At 54.4% G+C, this 17,371-nt stretch overlaps 7 protein-coding genes across 7 annotated transcripts; 3 read left to right on the plus strand and 4 right to left on the minus strand.

Moving 5' to 3' along the window:
• Positions 1-1,689: 1,689 nt before the first annotated feature.
• Positions 1,690-2,436, minus strand: CLUP02_01406 (uncharacterized protein; the record flags this gene model as incomplete). The annotated part of the gene is made up of 1 exon (XM_049280447.1): positions 1,690-2,436. One exon carries the CDS (start codon positions 2,434-2,436, stop codon positions 1,690-1,692), a length of 747 nt encoding a protein of 248 aa, XP_049136404.1.
• A 2,876-nt stretch (positions 2,437-5,312) lies between these two features.
• Positions 5,313-5,649, minus strand: CLUP02_01407 (uncharacterized protein; the record flags this gene model as incomplete). The annotated part of the gene is made up of 2 exons (XM_049280448.1): positions 5,313-5,465; positions 5,503-5,649. The coding sequence occupies 2 exons, from the start codon at positions 5,647-5,649 to the stop codon at positions 5,313-5,315; spliced, it is 300 nt and encodes a 99-aa protein (XP_049136405.1).
• Positions 5,650-5,702: 53 nt separating this feature from the next.
• Positions 5,703-6,867, plus strand: CLUP02_01408 (uncharacterized protein; the record flags this gene model as incomplete). Its single annotated transcript, XM_049280449.1, has 5 exons — positions 5,703-5,717; positions 5,785-6,316; positions 6,403-6,565; positions 6,650-6,730; positions 6,798-6,867. 5 exons carry the CDS (start codon positions 5,703-5,705, stop codon positions 6,865-6,867), a joined length of 861 nt encoding a protein of 286 aa, XP_049136406.1.
• Positions 6,868-6,930: 63 nt separating this feature from the next.
• On the minus strand, positions 6,931-8,896 carry CLUP02_01409 (threonine synthase; the record flags this gene model as incomplete). Its single annotated transcript, XM_049280450.1, has 4 exons — positions 6,931-7,908; positions 7,977-8,182; positions 8,291-8,663; positions 8,804-8,896. The coding sequence occupies 4 exons, from the start codon at positions 8,894-8,896 to the stop codon at positions 6,931-6,933; spliced, it is 1,650 nt and encodes a 549-aa protein (XP_049136407.1).
• A 109-nt stretch (positions 8,897-9,005) lies between these two features.
• Positions 9,006-9,946, plus strand: CLUP02_01410 (uncharacterized protein; the record flags this gene model as incomplete). Its single annotated transcript, XM_049280451.1, has 6 exons — positions 9,006-9,101; positions 9,202-9,275; positions 9,336-9,469; positions 9,536-9,547; positions 9,615-9,658; positions 9,752-9,946. 6 exons carry the CDS (start codon positions 9,006-9,008, stop codon positions 9,944-9,946), a joined length of 555 nt encoding a protein of 184 aa, XP_049136408.1.
• Positions 9,947-10,401: 455 nt separating this feature from the next.
• CLUP02_01411 (uncharacterized protein) lies at positions 10,402-15,666 on the minus strand (the record flags this gene model as incomplete). Its single annotated transcript, XM_049280452.1, has 5 exons — positions 10,402-12,522; positions 12,741-12,769; positions 12,954-15,002; positions 15,080-15,468; positions 15,524-15,666. 5 exons carry the CDS (start codon positions 15,664-15,666, stop codon positions 10,402-10,404), a joined length of 4,731 nt encoding a protein of 1,576 aa, XP_049136409.1.
• Positions 15,667-16,478: 812 nt separating this feature from the next.
• Positions 16,479-17,078, plus strand: CLUP02_01412 (uncharacterized protein; the record flags this gene model as incomplete). Its single annotated transcript, XM_049280453.1, has 1 exon — positions 16,479-17,078. The coding sequence occupies one exon, from the start codon at positions 16,479-16,481 to the stop codon at positions 17,076-17,078; it is 600 nt and encodes a 199-aa protein (XP_049136410.1).
• Positions 17,079-17,371: the final 293 nt, after the last annotated feature.

Consider the following 17,371-nt stretch of genomic DNA (forward strand, 5'->3'; position numbering starts at 1 on the left):
GCACGTAAGTTGAGGAACTGGGATACGCAACCCCGAACACACTGCATCAAGATAAGGTGCTATTTATCTTCCGTTATCATGCTATTCTTCCTTCCCTTGTAAACGGAATTCCCGAGACGGAGAAACAGTCTGTGGATTGAAAGAAAGAAAAAGGTGGCTCAGGTGAGGCCAACAACATGGGTTCCGATCCTGCGGCCGTGGCCCGTTGCAGACGCGCACACCTTACCTGCTTGCGCGCGACACTTTTCTTGCGCAATCGCGCGTTCGCGCGCTGTCCACAGCTTGTGTAACGCCAGTCTCTCCCACCCGGTGCCAAGACGACGGCTGCAGCCTTATGCTGCACACCATTACGTCTGATTTGACGTGGCCGTGGGGTGTAAAAAGGAATCGGCACAGCGACGGAGTACACGAATGAAGAACCCTTGCATTTTTGACAGAAACTGTTCGTATCCCCAAAATGGAATCCCGGGCTGCTCGGTTCGCTTTACCTATCCATGTACACCGAACTGCGGTGAAAAGTGCGAGTACCAAATTTGGAGGTACAGAGTTTTGGAGAAAGGACGAAAGGACGGGATGGCGTCATGAGGCCTGGCCCGACCAATGTCTGAGTTCGGAGACAGCTGACTTGGTGACCCGGTGCCGACGCTCCGTCTCACCCCCTCTGCTGACAGCCACCACCGCACAATGAGATTGTTTGTGTGTGAGAGACTCTTGGGTTTTGCTTCATTTTGTCCGAAATTTTGGTGGTTTCTATTAAAGCTTGAATGTGAACATAATGTTGAAACTGATACCAGTTGGATCAAGGCGAACTCCTTGATCCCATGCGCCGATACAGAGAAAGACCAACTCTAATTAGAATCTCAAAGATTCTCAACCAAGAAATGACAAGTTCAAAACTAGGTAAGAGCGGTATATTTAAATGCATGCGCATGTTGGGTTACGTCAATGTCTTCACCGAAGAGTGCTCTATTACCTACTTTCTCCACGCCAATTTGGCGCATTCAAGTGCAAGCGATAGGAGAGCCTTTGAAAAGCAATTTATCGGTATTTCCAAGTGAAAACATGATCGAAGGCCTGGAGGACAATTGAGTGATACAGCTAGTACGAGTAATGACTACCGACATGAAGGGCAACGTAGTATGAGATGACAATCTCTATATCAGTCCATCACTTCGCCCCAAAACAATGACCTTGATAAAACATTCCAAAGCCCAAAGTCATATAAGATTGCCAGAGAAGTTCATTGTTGACAAACGAAATATGTCGTAAACGAAGGTCGGGGCTGCGATGCTCCAAAAAGAAAAAGGCGTGCCCAATGATCGTCACGCAGTGCCTTGCATGACGGGGTATCCAATGAAGCATCGTCAGCAAAAGTCTATCTCAAATCGAAGCCAATGAAAATGATGCCCTGCAATTTCTGACGAGAGCCTATGCCGATGCTAATGTCAGTTCTCATATCCAAGGCATGATATCTGGAAAAGAAAGGGGGAGAGAAACTCACGCTGAGGCTTGCCCATGCAATATCATCCAGCCAAACGGGTTCCCTCCTACCAAAGAAAGAGACTCTCTCAAGCAGCTGTCGAAGACACTTATCCTCAACCGCGCCGAAAGTCCGCATCTCGTAGAGAGATGTAAGAGAGGAAAACAAAGAGAAAAACGTATATCCGTCATATCCATCCATAACCCCTCTCATTCATACCGTATAAACCCATGCCTCCTCAAAATCCTCTCATACTCCCTAATCCTCTCATCCCGTCCCGCAACAACACACCGCTGCTCGTGCAACTCCCTCCTCAACCGCCGATTCTGCTCCTCCACGCCATCGTATTTCCCCTCCCACGCACGCACAATCCTCCTCAACTCCTCGATCCTCTCCGCCACCCCGTGGCCCAACCCATGTCCAAAGTGATGGTGATGCCCATGCCTCAACCGCGCCGCCAGTTCCCTCTCGACCTTTTGCAGCTTATGCCTCAGCCTCTCCACCTCCTGCAGATACTTCCCCGCGTTCCCGCCCGAGCTGTCGATGGTCCGCCGCAGACTGGCGTTGTCCTCGCGCAGGAGCTGGTTCTCCGCCTGCGCGGAAATGAGCAGGGCCGAGAGGCGGCGGCCCTCAACGTCCGAGGCTCGGAGGTCGCATTTCAGGGTGTAGTTTTCGCGGGCGAGGGCGTCGTTTGCTTCGCGGAGCTTGCGCTCGCGGTCTAGGAGGTCGTTGTATTCGGGCGCGGCGATGTGTGCGCAGTCGTCGCGGCAGCAGTGGTGGACTGGTGGTGGAGGTGGAGGTGCTGGGGTCGGAGTCGGACAGGGGGCCGGGGCCGGAGCCGGGTCTTCATGGTGGTGATGACGGCGGTGATGATGGTGGGAGCGGGAGCGTTTGAGGGAGACGAATTGGTATTTGCCGTCTGGGGAGGTTTCGAGGTACCACCGGCGGGTGGCCATGCGGTCTGGAGGGGGTTGTGGTCGTAGACTAGGTGGTATTTGATTTGTTTCTCGAGATGTTTGGCCAGAGGGGAGAGACTGGACGTGGTGGTCGTCGTCGTCCGTATAAGTCGAAAAAGGTTTGCTGTGAGGCTGTCTAAGTTTGAAGTTGAACTGAGAGGTTTCGCAAGAACAGTATTCAGAGTTTTCGGTTCAGAATATTGGACGAAGACGAGAGAGGGCCGGGAACCGACAGGAGTTCAACAAGGGGCGGATCGAGGCCTTGATATGGAGATCTGAGGGATAAAGACAGCAGACCACGAGAGCCCCGGGGCCGATATGCAGGTGATCAGCGCAGAAGACTACCCCGTCTCGCAATACCAACAAGGGCCCATGAGACGGGGGCTGCATAGCGGAGCGGGAGCGGGTAGGGCTTCGTCTTGAATCTTCTCTAGGTTTCCTAACCTGTTCTACCTTGTTTGATAGGGTGCCTCCCTAATCCTGAGGGGGTGTTTACTGTGTAAGTGTGCCCTGGCCTAAGGAGGAACTTGGGATCCCAGAGCTCTGGGTACGTTCGTCACTAGACTGGAATCTCGCCGTCTTTCGTACATTTCACTAGGGAAAAGTAGGCGCAGGAACGGCTGCGAGTCATCGGAGGAGGAGGCAACAGGGCACGAGGCTCAAGCGCGTGGGCGGGAGAAGGGATGGGTGCCGACTCGGTGGCTGACGCGCTGCCGTTGGAGGTTGCGGACGGATGAGGGAACTGGTACGAACTGGACCCTTTGACGGGTAGTAAACAATACAGATAGACTATATTCGTGCCTTAGCCATAGATGGACACCTATTCTTCCTTTCTTCCTCTTGGCTGCTCATACTAAGGCAAGGTACCCTGCAAGGCAGATGGTGGGTGGAGCCGGGGGGGAGAGGTCGGGTGTGGTGTACAAAGTTGAGGCGCCCTCGACATTAAGGAGGATTTAGGTTGTCGGGTGCCCGTTTGGCTGACCTAGGTGTGAGTCCGAAGGCGAGGTCATGTAGACGGCCTCACAAGTTGTGAGCGGTGAGACTTGGGTGGTCGTTTGTGGTGAGCGCATGAGTGGCATGTCTCACGCGCCAGAAGGGGGGTGGAGGGGTCATTCGGGGCCAGCTCCGGGGGGGCTGAGCTTTGAACCTGGCGGCGGTTCATCCCGGGAGGTTTGCTTGCAGGCCTCGCGGGATTAACTGTTTAGTCAGAGGTCAGGTTTGGTCTAGGCTGCTTGTAGGCTGCATGAAACGGAAAAAAAGGGCATAGAATGAGGAGAGTACAAGGGCGCGGTTGATTCTTTGTGGTCTAGATGTTGGTCCTTGAAGATGTCGAAGTTGGAGGTGTGACAGTGGACAGTTGGGGTGGGAATTAGAGATCTCAAGGGTACCTTACCTTAGGTACGTACTGCGTAGGTACGGTTTGGCACGTGGAGCAGGCGCATTGCGGTAAGCAAGCGCCGCCATCGGAGAATACAGTGCCTAAAAGCGCCTTTCTACCACCATAATCCAGTCACAACACCGTACAACCCTTGCTGTTCACCGCGGCTGCGCTTGGGCTGCCTCTCCACATCCCGGTACGTATCTATTCTTCATGACCACCACCACGAACAACATTCTTTGGCAATGGCCTTTTTGTCTTACACGGTCGAGTACACCGCCTCCACGAGGCTGCCATATTGGAACTCGCAAGATCGGCCAGGCACACTCATATTAGGATTGTACACTTGAACCTTGGTTGGCTGGCTACTTGGATGACTTGCCCGTTTTCCAGTCATGTCATGTCTCAAAAGACTGGCAAGGATGCTATTCCTATAAACCTTGGATGAAGTCGTTAGGTCATCTGCTACACTTCATCAAGCGAGGCAACCAGACAACCGTATTCTATTCTGTCGTCACGCTTTTGGATTATCCTACTTCTTCGCGCTGATGCCCTCTGTAGTGAGTCTTGTTGCCTGGTGCTGAGAATTCGCTATTCTGTAGCCTTGTTAGCGGTGGCGAATACACCATGACGAGTTCTGATATTTGGGGGCCATGAACGTCTGGTATCATCTTTCCGAGCCTCCCAAATGTGAAGACACCCAAACTGGCTCCATGAGGCGGAGCGAACATGTGGCCATTGCTCGCTTCCCAGGCATTTCCGGCAAGGAAATCAGGCTTGACGATGCTGTCAAATCCTTCCTTACCTTTCTCGACCACTCCAGACATGACATTCTAGCGAACCAAGAAAGGATATGTGTCTTTTTTTGCGTGGAGATGCCTTGAGCAGAGAAGTGATTTATTCCGGTTAGGCCGCTGGTGGCCTCTTCCTTCCTCGTAATACGCGAAACAAAGAGGACGTCAATACTTCTCGGCCACGGGAAAAGCGATAACCAACTTTCTAAGCACCGTAAGTTGGCTATTTCACTGTGTCGATGGAATGAGAATGGAGAGAGCGCCTGTGAGCACATCCCAGAGACTCGCCATATCCCGACTACACGACGCAGACACTACCTCTGTAAACCAAATATGCCATCATTTTCCACAACCAGAAGCTCTCATCCCGTCAACCCCTTAAGTTTCTGTCTTTTTGGGAATGCGTGAAGTCACGATATGCAAATATTCACTTCACTTGATAAAAAAACAGTCTTCCATCACAAGGCCGACGCATGGAAACCTTTCTCCAACATTTCACATCACACCACGTCACAGCATCCCCGACCGCCAGATTCCCTAACTCAATCTTATTCAAGAGCTAGGTAGATAAATAATCCATACGTGTAAGTTTCACCGTTCAAGCGAGCGTCGAGAAAAGAAAAGTAATCAGGTTTCATCCGCGGGGAAACCCACAGGAATCTTTAGAACCCCCTTCTTCGGCCAAGGCCACCCAAGAAGCTGTCCTACTTCTTGCCAGCCTGCTGTCCTCCCTGCCCAGCACCGGCGCCAGCACCGCCTTGTCCCTGTCCACCGACCCCGGCATTGGCGTTTCTGTCGCCCGCGCCCTGGGCTCTGGCGGCGAAGCCGCCCGAGGACATGTCTTTGCCGCCCTTGTCCTAGATTGAAAATCGTTGAATGTTAGTATCAGCAGACCATAGTCTTCACCGAGTCTCGTCCAGCTGGCATCAAGACCCTGATTATCTCAGGCAGTGAGGTAGAGACCACGGGAGGAGGGGGGAAGTGACGGACCTGGCCGGACTGGATGCGGGAGGCATCGTCTTTGGTCATCTGGTTAGGCATGATGACGGATATTTGGGTTGTTTGAATGTTGAAAGGTTGATCGAGTTGATGGAATGGTTGAGGAGAGCGTGAAGACGAAGTGTGTGATGTCTGGATGATCTATCGAAAAGAAGGACCCAACTACCGAGACGACAGACGCAGCTTCTTATAGAATTCTCCGTCTTCCTCTTCTCATCACATGAAATGCAACAAATGCCTCAAGCACGTAAAGCAAACTTCATCACCATCGCGCCGTCACCTTCCCATCGTCACCATCATCGTCGCCATCTCTTTCACCGCTTCATCTCAAACTCACAAACGCAACTAGAAAGAAACGAAATCAACGTCGTCCACCACTCCTCTTCCAAGCGTGGCACTCAAACCAACCAACTGACGCCGGCGGCTTACCCTCCCCTCCTCTGGCGAGACATCGCTGGAGGGCCTCCGGCGCCTCAACGAAACGCCACGCCCGTTCCGCAAATCCGTTTGGCTACAACCCAAAAATTTAAGCACTCCCAAACGCATCTCACATCACACAAACAAAGCGCTGAGAATGACGCGGAGGGCGGGAGGCGGGAAGCAGCGGTCAATCAGCGGGGTGTGGCCCTCACGGGAAAACGGTTTGACATGTGCCGTTGCTTTGGTGGTTTGGACGACAACTACTTCAATTATGGCCATCCAAACCTTAGTACCTGATTGTACCTTGCCCCGGCTTCCATCTCATATCCCCAGCGCGGGGTATGTTATCCGGCAAAGAGGTCATCCATCACTGAGTAAAGATCAAGTATCGTTCCATTCAATGGACGCTCGCCACTCTACAAAAGAGTGGTATAGGAGCAGCAGTACTTTGGTTTGCTTTTGTATTGTTCAACACATTCAGGGGGTGGAATAGCAATGACTTTCAAGCCAAGACAAACGCCCATGCAATGCCTAGTAGGTGCGCCCTCTCTCCCTCTATCTCTCTTCCGCCGAACCCTTTTGCCATCCGACGACATCATCGCACGCATGCCAGTCCCTAAAGCCTCCTCTTCCTCTATGGGCATGACGAAGGAAATCAAGACACCAAGGCCGTACCGAGGAGGCCTCTAATCGCAAACCACAGGTAAACCATTCCGGGAAGAAAAAAGCGCCCTCTCTTGTTTGGTGCTCTGGCTTCCCTTCTCAACAAGACTTTTCGTCTTGTGGAAAGACGAAAGGTCCCGCATGGAAGCCAGGCCAACAACCTTTGCATGCTTCTAATGTTGTTTCTTATATGCTCCCACACTCTCATGGTATTCCAAAACCTTCCCTTCAGCTTCAGCTTCAGCTCTCGGCAGCCTTGAGCTCCTCGTCGACCTGCGCCCTGACAACCTCCCGCACCTTTTGCCAATCGTTGACAATCTCCGTCACCCTCTTCTCCTTGTCCTCCAAGCCGACGAATTCTGACGGCAGCACCTTGGCCTTGAAGTCGAAGCCCTCCTCGTCCTTGAGAGCCAGGTCGACGGCGCCGGCAAACTTGGCCGGGTGGGCCGTGGAGAGCGAAATGTGCGGCACCTCTGCGCCCGCGCGGCTGACGGAACGCTCCGAGGCGGACACGCCAATGGCGGAGTGGGGGTCGAGGACGTAGCCAATCTTGTTGTAGTAGCTCTTGATGGTCTCGACGGTCTGGGGGTCGCTGACGCGCTCGCTCTCTAAGTCGCGGCGGGCCGAGTTGAGCACGTCCTGGTAGACGGGGCCGAAGCCGCCCTTTGTCTTGAGGTCCTTGAGCCACGAGGACACCTCCTGGCCGGCCTGCCTCTTGTTCCACTCGTCGTCCATTCCCGCGCTAGAGGCGAACTCGTAGGCCAGAAACCACAGCAGGCGCTCAAAGTTACTTGAGACGAGAATGTCCATGGCGGGGCTGAGCGTCTCCTTGACGCCGTCCTCGTGCGCCTTGACGCCGTCTTGGGCCAGGCCGCCGGCGGCTTCCGCGGGGGGCGCGGGCTGCTTCTCGTACTTTCCGGTCGTCCAGAATCTGTGCAAAATGTCGTTCTCGTTGGTCGCGATGACGAGCTTGTCGACGGGCAGACCCATGCGGTAGGCAAAGTAGCCGGCGAGGATGTCGCCAAAGTTACCCGTGGGCACGACGAAGCGGACCTTGTCGCCGAGGTTGAAGGTCTCGGAAGACTTGACGAGGGAGAAGTAGGAGTGGAAGTAGTAGACGATCTGGGCCAGGATACGCGCCCAGTTGATGGAGTTGACGGCACCGAGGTTGTGGGTTGAGTTGATGTCGGGGTCGGCGAAGAGAGCCTTGACAATGTCCTAAGTGACTCGGGGTTAGGGAGTGCCGTTCGGTAAGGGGTTATGTAGGCGCGCGAGAAAAGACTTACTTGGCAATCGTCGAATGTGCCAGTGACAGCCAGGTTGTGGACGTTCTCGTCCAGGACGGTAGTCATCTGGGCCTCCTGGATGGGGCTCACGCGACCCTTGGGGTGGAGGATGAAGACGGAGACATCCTTCTTGCCTCGCAGACCGTAGATGGCGGCAGAACCGGTGTCACCGCTCGTGGCACCGACAACAGTCAGATGATGTCTGTCTGCGCAACGTGTTAGCTAGTCCCCACATGTGCCAATTGCCATTGCATGGTATCTTTGAGGCCGTGGCGGCCCGCAAGGTTCCGGAGACGAAGAGGCGCATAGCATACCCTTTCCAGTCTTGCCCTCGTTCTTGCGCACCAAGAAGTACTCAAACAGGTTGCCGAGGAACTGCAGAGCAACGTCCTTGAAGGCAAAGGTGGGGCCGTGGAACAGCTCGAGGAGGTAGAGGTTGTCGTTGAGGTGGCGGAGGGGGGTGGTCTCGGGGGCTCTAAAGGTGGAATAGCTTCGGTCGATGATGCCCTTGAGGTCGGCGGAGGGGATCTCGGAGGGAGAGATGTACAGAGACAGGATCTTGTGGGCGAGGTCGGGGAAGGCCAGGTCCTTCCAGGATTGCCAGTCATCGACCTGGGGGATGTGCTCAGGGATGAACAGGCCGCCATCGCTGGCGAGGCCCTTGAGAACGACCTCCTCGAAGGAGAACTGGAATTGTATGCGGTCAGCAGCTGCGTGGCCTCGAGCACCATATCTAACGGTGCGCGCGCGCGCCGAGATGAAGCTGGCTTTTGGAGGAAGCAGAGGTATGCGCAGGCGATGGAGGGGAGAAAGGGGCAATATCATACGCCGCTGTCCTCTCCGCGGGTGCTGAGATACCGCTGGGAGGTAGTGTGGGTGGTGTTGGCGGCGGCCTCGCCTTTGGTACCGTTGGTGGCCATGGTGATAGCTGCGTCTGCGTGTGCGTCTGCGATGTGCGGTATGCGGTGAAGGAGGGGGAGTTGAGGTGGAATGGGCAGAATGAAAGATGGGGGGCGGGGGAGAAGCCCAATGGCAGCACAGAAAAGAGGGGAAGAGAGGGAAGAAGACGGCAAGAAAAGCTCGTCTCTTGTCTACCGAAAAATGCACGATCTCTTTGGTTTAGAGGTAGAGAGAGAAAAGAGGATGGCGTTGAGATCTTGGAAGCATTCGGACGAAAAGGGCAAGAGAAAAAAAAAAGAGAGAGGGCGAGTCACACACACACCAGCGGCACTGCGGTAGCAACGACCTGGACGACAAGCGGCCGAAAGTCGGTCTCGACGAGTCGGTCACCCCTCAAAGGTGGCCCGGTGTTGTGGGCGGTCCCGTTCCTCCTCCGAGTTCACTATGACTGTGTGACAGCGTCTGCCCCTGCCCCTCCTCTCTCTCAGTGACTGAGTCCAATGTGAAAAATTTGCCCCGCACCAAAAATGAAGGGTGCCAAAGAGGCGCGGGGTTGCCCATGTCCACCTTACACCTTGGACGGTGTACTACAAGTATGGTACATACTTAAGGTAGGTACTTAGCAAACTGACATAATTCAACGATGACGGAACGCCAAGGGGCTGGGATTGGTGGGTTATGGAATGCTCAAATCGCGCAGTCTCATTGGCCAATGACTGCCCTGGCGTTTCCTTCCAGATGGCGCCTTCATCTTTTCGTCGACAGGGGACCGACCGCTGACCGTGCGTGCTCCTGACCATCCAACATCCAACTTCGACCCTGCCCGTCACCACCATCCGCTCTCAGCTCATCTCATCCTTGAAGAGCCATGATAGCGTTCGCCTTCGAGAAGCGGCATGTCGGCGCTGCAGAATCCATTTAGTCGTGCCGTCTCAGATATGCAAAAGCGTATGCCCGCCGACTGTCCACCAATATCCCTAGTGACTACCCCTCCATCACCCCTCTTTCCCAATGGGGCTCGTGGCATGTCAAAAGTCAATAGAACCATCGCGCTGCTGCACGGCGGCTGATGGTGCCATTTGCTTCCCATTCCTTCAGTATGACTCAGCTAAATCATAAGCCACATGTGTTGCCAACTTGAATTTGCGAAAAAGAAATCTCAAAAACATCTGGAGAGGCCTTTGGAACCGCCCAAGCGCATCATCATTGTTTCGTAATGTGATACCGCAAGACATCCTGTCTCACTCGATGGTACTCGACTGCGAATGTGGTCTATGGAGGCGTGCCGCATCACCCGATAAAATAGCCAATCGGCCTAATTGACCTCGATGAATACCCCCGAAACATGAAGCATAAGGTACTGCGTGTCATCCGGATACCACCCGAATATTCCTTATATCGCTTGCCCTCTAACGCCTGTTGCCCATGTCATTGGGTATCTTGTGAGAAAATGAGGTAAAAGTATCACAGACCATGGCGCCGTCCATCCCTTGAAAACCGCTGTAAGGGCTCAATCGATGCCCCCTCACTTTTTGAGCGACTTGAGCAACGGCGCAATCCTCGACCTCTTGCTCAGTCCCACCCGATAGATGGGCTTCGTCGCCGACAAAGACGCAGGCGTCGACAACCTCTGCTTTCCCTCTGCCTTACCCGACGTCCCAGACTTGTCGCCATCCGCCTGCGCAGGAGTCTCCTTCGTCGCCGCTCCTTTCCCCTCTGCTGCCGCGCTCTTTTGCGGTCCCAGTCCGTCGGAACCAGACTTGCTGAGCGCCGCATTAGGCGTCACTGGCTGCAGCACCCGATCGCTGCCGCCATGTTCTCGGGGCCCGCTACCCGCATCTGCTGTGCAACCTTCCTGCTGCTGCGCATCGACGTGCTCGCCGCGGCCCTTGGAGCGCTTTGCCGCCTTGCCTGATGGGGCGTCACCCGCATGCTCCACTTCAGGTGCATGCGGCTTCTCAGTCGCTTGCTGCACGCTTTCTGATGCGTTGTTGTCTGCCTTCTTTGGCCGCCCGCGCTTCTTCTTGGTGGTCGTCGGTGTGGCTGCCGTTGCGGCCTCTGTTCCTGCGGCAGCATCCTTCACCGTCTCGCTTGTATCGGTAATCTGTGGCATAGTCGAGGTCTCGGCCGGTGCTGGGCTCTCTGATATAGCCGTATCCGACTTTCTCGGCCGTCCTCTCTTTTTTGGTTTCGTCGTACTCGTTGAAGCGGGCTCTTTTAGGGAAGCGGGCTCTTTTAGGGAAGCGGGCTCCTCGAGGGGCAATTGCGCGGCTGGGCCCATATCAGCCACGGGAATCTCAATCTTCCCTGGCATCTCAGCCTCGTCCTGTCGGCTAGAGTCACTACCTCTGCGTCGACTGACACGAGGCTTGTACGATTCTCGATGGAAACCAATGTCGTCGGAATCCCAGCCTTCGTCTTCCCGGTGAGACTCTGTCGTCTGTGGCGGTTCGTCCCTCACGTTCCTTCTTTTCCGACGGACCGATGCTGCAGATATGATATCCGGGGATGATTGTATCTCTATTGTTGCCTCTGGATCGACTGATGCCCCGAAACCTTGCTGAGTCTGCTCTTGAACCGTGTCCAGTGTAACATGGCTTTCGGCATGCGCTGGAGGCAAGCCAATCGCTCTCGTCTGGCTCGGCGTAGAGTATGCGATAGTCGTGGCCCCGCTGGACCTAGCCGCAGCTTGCATGGTCGAAAACGGCTGCGTAGGTGTAGGTGCTGGATCTTCCGGAGACGGGCCAACTGAGTGGTATTCATATTCCAACTTTTGGCTTGCGCTCAGTGTTTGAGACTCGATGTACATCGAAACAGGCTTCTGGCCAGAGACGAGGTCGCCAAACGACGGTACCGCGGCTGCGTGTGGGACCACCACCATGTCAACGTCGTCTTCCTCGGCCGGTAACGACGAGTCCGGGTTCCTGAGTCTGGCCCTCTTCCCGTTCTCCATCCTCGCGGCGGCCGGGGTAGTGTCGAACGGCTGCGTGGAGCCCTGCGAAGGCATATCGATGGCCACCGGGGACGTAAACTCCACATTGTTCACTCGCTTTCTTTTCGTCCCGCTGGTTGAGGTTCTGTTCTTTGCGAGACTGGCGAGAGGCGCTCGGCCGCCTCCGACGGGGCTGCTGGGAACATCCCACATATCGTCGGGAGTCGCGTGGGCAACAGTCATCTTGGGCGACGCTGTGACTTCCGTAAGGTCCACCACCTCTGGTTCCCTTTCCTCGGCGCTGTCCAACCCCGCAATGAGGTCGCTGGCTGAGGTGAGCGAGGAAGTACCGGTGTCGTTCCTCTCCAATTGCGGTCTGTCCGCTACTGGCATAGCTGGTATAGAGCTGGGCGCTGCACCGTTGGATAAGGAAGATTCGTCTGGTTTTCGCAATGTGTCGCTGGCCACTGCCGCACGCTGTTGCTCAGTGTAGATGGCCTGGAAGAACTTGGGGTCGGTAGAGTTGGTCGCGACACTAACGGGGTCGGAGGAGCGGCCTTGGCTCGGTATCGCGGAAGTCGTAGTAGGTTTCGAGGGACTGTTTGGTGATTCGAAATCGTCGTCGGAATCATCCGAGTCCGCGATGATTCGGGCCGGAGCCATTATCGCGGTGTGGCGAGAAGATCGCGACGTGGGGAGGGTCGAGGCACGCGCCTAGCTCGGGGGCGAATTATGAAAGGTACTGTTGTGTACATGGACAAAGTCCCCCTCATCATGCTAGAGTGCTATCGTTATGGTGGAATACCCCTTTCGGATAACGCGATATCACGTGATACGTCTATATACATATCATGCTGCTCTATGATCGCCGTGAGTCGGGTGTACGGTCCCACGAGTCTGGCCGCTCTACCTAGCCCGGATCACTTTAACACTTCGTTGAACCCTTCAATGAGGTTCTTAGCTAGAGGAAGATAAGACCAGCCAGCAGGATCTCCAGAATTTGACTTCCTTTTGTTCTCAATCAGGAGGCAAGTTACGGATTCGCTGACTAAACTACTCAATCTCTTCTATCCTAGGACGCTTCGTATTGACAGAAGGGAGTGATCGGTCTTGGTCGATGGTCAAGCCTGCCAGTCTCCCAATACTTGGTTCTCCCGTGTTGTATCCCGAAGCGACCATGGAGGACAGTTGCCAATTCTCCAAACTCTCAATCACATCTCGAGCGTGCTGCTGAACTAGACCATCATTGTCTGTGACTGCAACGTATTTCAGAGTCCTCGTAATGTCCTCCCGGCTCTGGTCGGTCAATCCGAAACCGAGCCTCCTACCTGACTGTTTGGCAGCATCAAGGGCCTTGACGAAGCCCAGAACAGCCAAGATGGCTGCACGCCGGATGATCCCTTTTTCGATTTCCCGCTCCAGCGCCAGCACATTGATGCAGAGGTCCACTGCGATGGACACGAGGTCAGGCCCAATGCCCGCAATATTGGTTTCGAGGCCGACGGAGAAGATCGAAAGAGCAGATGCTCGCATACGGACGTCTTCGCTGCCTCTCTTGCTCTCCCACCCCTCAACAATCTGGGTCAGTATCTCGTTCTTGGCCAGCTCTTCTTCGGTCAGATCATCACTGAGATCTGGAACATCCCCTCCCCACGCATCCTCCGCCTGCTTCTTCTTCATGTCCTGCAGGCGTTTCTCCCGGGACTGCTTTGCCTCCGTCTTTGGTCGATGACCTCGCCTTCCAGCAATCGACAGCAATGTTTCAGACACACGCCTCGCAACGTCACCGGCAAAAGTCTCGCCGAGGCGCTCAATCACTTGAACCAAGGCCTCTCCGAAGCGTAAGCGGACATCCGTTGACGAGGTTTCCTTCGAGTCCAGGTAATGCTCAAGGATCTCCTGTGTAGTTGCTTTGGGGTGTCTGTTCGCCAGTTGGGTCAGAAGCTTCACAACCCGGAGATTGATAAAGTCTTCGCTGTCTTGAAGTAGAGACGAAAGGAGAACGAGGGTGGCTTGCACGTCCAAGACAGAACTATCAGAGGCCACTAGGCCCGATATCAAGTTGATTCCCTCGGAGCGGATCGGCGGAGGATTATCTGCTTGAGTAATGTACTCCAGTGCAAGCTTGTACGTTCGCCTGTCCTCAATCTGCTTATCGGTAGGCACAAAAGCGCCCTCTTCTGCGGGGTCGATAGCCTCACGGTATCTTAGCAAGAGCGTCAGGTTCTTCGCTGTAGGAGAAACTTCAGGGCGTCCCGCTGCGCCAAGTTTAGCAAGGGACGTTTCAAGAGCTTGTAGAACTTCAGTCTTCAGGTTTGACTTTTTGAAGCTTGGGGCTGTGATGACTAAGTTGAACAAGCTTAAAGCAACCGCGATGATGTCGTCAGACTGGTCTTGGAGGCCGCTGGGATCCAGGATCTGCGCCACCAGCTCAGTAACTTGCGTTCCGCGGCTGATCAGCTTGTCTGGGATTTGTTCCAGCATCTTCTGCAAGATTGTAATCTCGAGAAGTTGCTTGATATCACCCTGAGCCTGGCTGTCTTCCGCTTTGGTGAAAATTTCTGGCTTTTGGGTTGTGACCGTTGATTGGAACCATCGGCCAAGGAGGTCCAGAAAGAAGGTCGATGTTTCTTCGGGCGTGCAACTCGCCGTCAAGAGACGTATGAGAGCCTCGGAGCGTGTCTGGATCTCAGTCCAGTCTAGTTCTGGGGCTTGTGATCCCTGGCCCAGCCGAATGGCACATATTTGAAGATCGCCGTCAGAATTCGATTGATATCGCCACTGTGGTGTTTTGGTATACTCTCCTTGATATAGCAGGTTATCGACGACCTCATGTAACTTCGACACCGAAACACTTAGTTTCAGGAATGTGTGAAGCAATGATCTCGATGGCTTCGAATATCGGTCCTCGGTTCTTTTGTTGCCCTTGCTCTGACACGATATAGCCCATAGTTGTGCGAGAACCGGGTCAAGCATTCTTTTGGTCTGTGCTGGGTACGGTGTGGAGTTAATCATCGACGACATGCGGCGCAATGTGATGAAGAGATCGTCGGCAGTAACCAGGACGGCCTTTTCACTCAAATCAACAATCTCGGTTTCTTCGGTTTTGATGTGCAGCGCAACATTGTTGCTTTTGCGAGATGGATCCAAGTTGCGCAACAGAGGCTCAACAAAGACATTCCACCCAGGTGTTCCTGAAGCAGCGTCAGCATGGCTTCTAGCCTCTGGATGAAGGCAAGGCTACTACCTGGTGCGCCAAATTGTTTCCTACCCAGTACTCCAAACATGATAATCTGTGCCGCTGCTACACTAAGTTCTGCCCCTTCGTTTCCGTCCAGCAGCACAATCAACTGGGGCGCAACCTTTGAGAACCAATCTTCAGGTGGTACAGTTGCTGGTGGGGAGGTGAGAATACGAGTGACGACAGCCATGGCTTCCTGGGTGATATTGGCGCCTCTTTTCTGAGGAGTGGCTGCCTCGGATGCTTTAAGGGTGCTGCTCGGGTGCACTGAGAAGATGAACTCCATGGTTCCTCTCACGCCGTCAGGTCGGAGAGGAACCAGGGTCAGTATCTTCATGAGCTCTGGTCGTAGCCATTCTGGCGCAATTTTCGGCTTGATCAAGGCGTTCAAGACAGGCAGTAAGTTCCAAGAGCCATTCCTAGTCCCTCGTCAGAAGGTTTCGCCTGACATGGGGCCTCACTGCACCCACGTACCCGTCGATGAGCTTTTGAAATTCTTCTTGGGCGGCTGTTCGAGAAGCAGCGTCGGATGACGGATCAAACGCCCGTTTACCGGTGCTGAGAATTTCGTCGACTAATTTGGAGCGAGGGTCCTTTTCAGGTGTGTTTGGTTCCATCTTTGCTGGATGCAGAGTTGAAGATACTGGATTTACACTTCCAGGTTGCTTTAGTAATTCAGCTTCGGGAGCCAGTAAGGTGCATACAGTGCGGATCTATCTTACACTGTATGTCTGTTTCGAGTGTCACGTGTCTGCGCGTGCGCGACTACACCATACGCGTCGTGTCAGTGCTCCTTCCCCTTCGTCTGGCACCCAGCGTGACCTTGGATTTCCACCTCACTTTTACAGCTCGGTTCCTCCTCAACACCTGCTGAAAAGCCAGCTTGACGCGTCTTCAACAGCAAGAATCACCACCGGATACGCAGCTTCCACCGGAGAATAATTCGAGATACGACCTTGGAAAACAGCTGCGTGCGCCTCGTCGCAGTCGGCAAAAGGAAGTTCTCTCGCCCGACATCCACTGCAACTGGACAAGGGCTCACCTTCGCACGACACCTCTCCATCAGTTCTCCGACTCTCATTTTCCTCGGAATGTCTATCGTAGACCTCTCAGCCAGGGCTGACACCCCGTGATGCGTCGCATCTCTACCTGAATCAGGACATTGAGCTTGCCGCGGATGGAATCATCATGGCTTATGGTTGTCTATACCAGACAATTCAGTCCAGCTGAGAGAATGAGCTTCGGAACTTAACCCTAAGTATCCTTTTGGTTCAAGTCTTGCGCCCGCAGTCGTCGAATCTGTCTTTTAAATCCGCCCTGCTCCTCGATGCTACGCCGCTGAAAAGTGGTAACGCATTCGAGGGTCGTGGTGGATGGACTGGCAGGGAACACATTCCAGTCACCGTTTGGTGCGCGAAAGGGGGTTACTATGAGTCGTATGGGTAAGAGCCTCTGGTCTGAGGCCACTCGTCAGGACCTATCCGCTGGAACCAGAGCTCTGGCCAAGAATAGGTCGCCCGGAGAAGATGGCAGACTCGGCTTGCGGGGTCGAGCTGGCAACAGGCTATTGTCTTGGGGTGTTGCTAGGGACAAGCGGAAGGAGCATTGCGTTTGCCACGAACGGTCAACATCGAAGTTTCAATCCATCTACAACCAGCCTTGGACTCCACTCGCCGGTCGTACGAAAGTACTGCGATGTTTCCAGGCCTACAAACAGAAACTTTTCGATCTGACGAATCTCATCGCCACGCCCAGCTCTCGGCACCCACTTGTTCAGTACACCACCCCGGGACTCACTCAGCAGCCAAGAAATTGCCAGCATCAGACTCAGCAGCCAGTCGGCTTCTCTCCGAGCCACACCCACGGCAGTTGCCACGGATGTGACATGTCCGCATGTGATCTGGCCAGGCGCATCAGCCTCCAGTCGTGGGTTCTATCCCACGGCACCGGGGGACGCCAAGTCCACGTTGATCCCACCGGGACCCAACAGTTGCCCGGTGATTTTGCGTCAGCAAGAAGCACCGGATGAGAGCGCGGTTTTTCATGGATGTCTTTTGTCCGCGCGGAATGCCCTCCATTGCGTTTCGAGCACGGAGAGGAAACAAAAACTAGTCCAAGGAGGTCGTGCGATTCAAACGGAGAGAGCTTCCGCCGAGTGCCTGAGAGCACACAGACTGGGATCCAATTCGCCGAACTCCGGGTGGCTGTGTAAGTGACGGTTGTGGCTCGTGAGTGGGAGACAACTCGGGCGACACACGCAAAGGCTCTGGGTGGGAGGGACGGACTGGCTGAACAGGTCTGAAGCGATACCGGGACCCATCT

This window comes from Colletotrichum lupini, chromosome 1 (genome assembly GCF_023278565.1).
Source record: "Colletotrichum lupini chromosome 1, complete sequence".
Taxonomy (NCBI): domain Eukaryota; kingdom Fungi; phylum Ascomycota; class Sordariomycetes; order Glomerellales; family Glomerellaceae; genus Colletotrichum; species Colletotrichum lupini.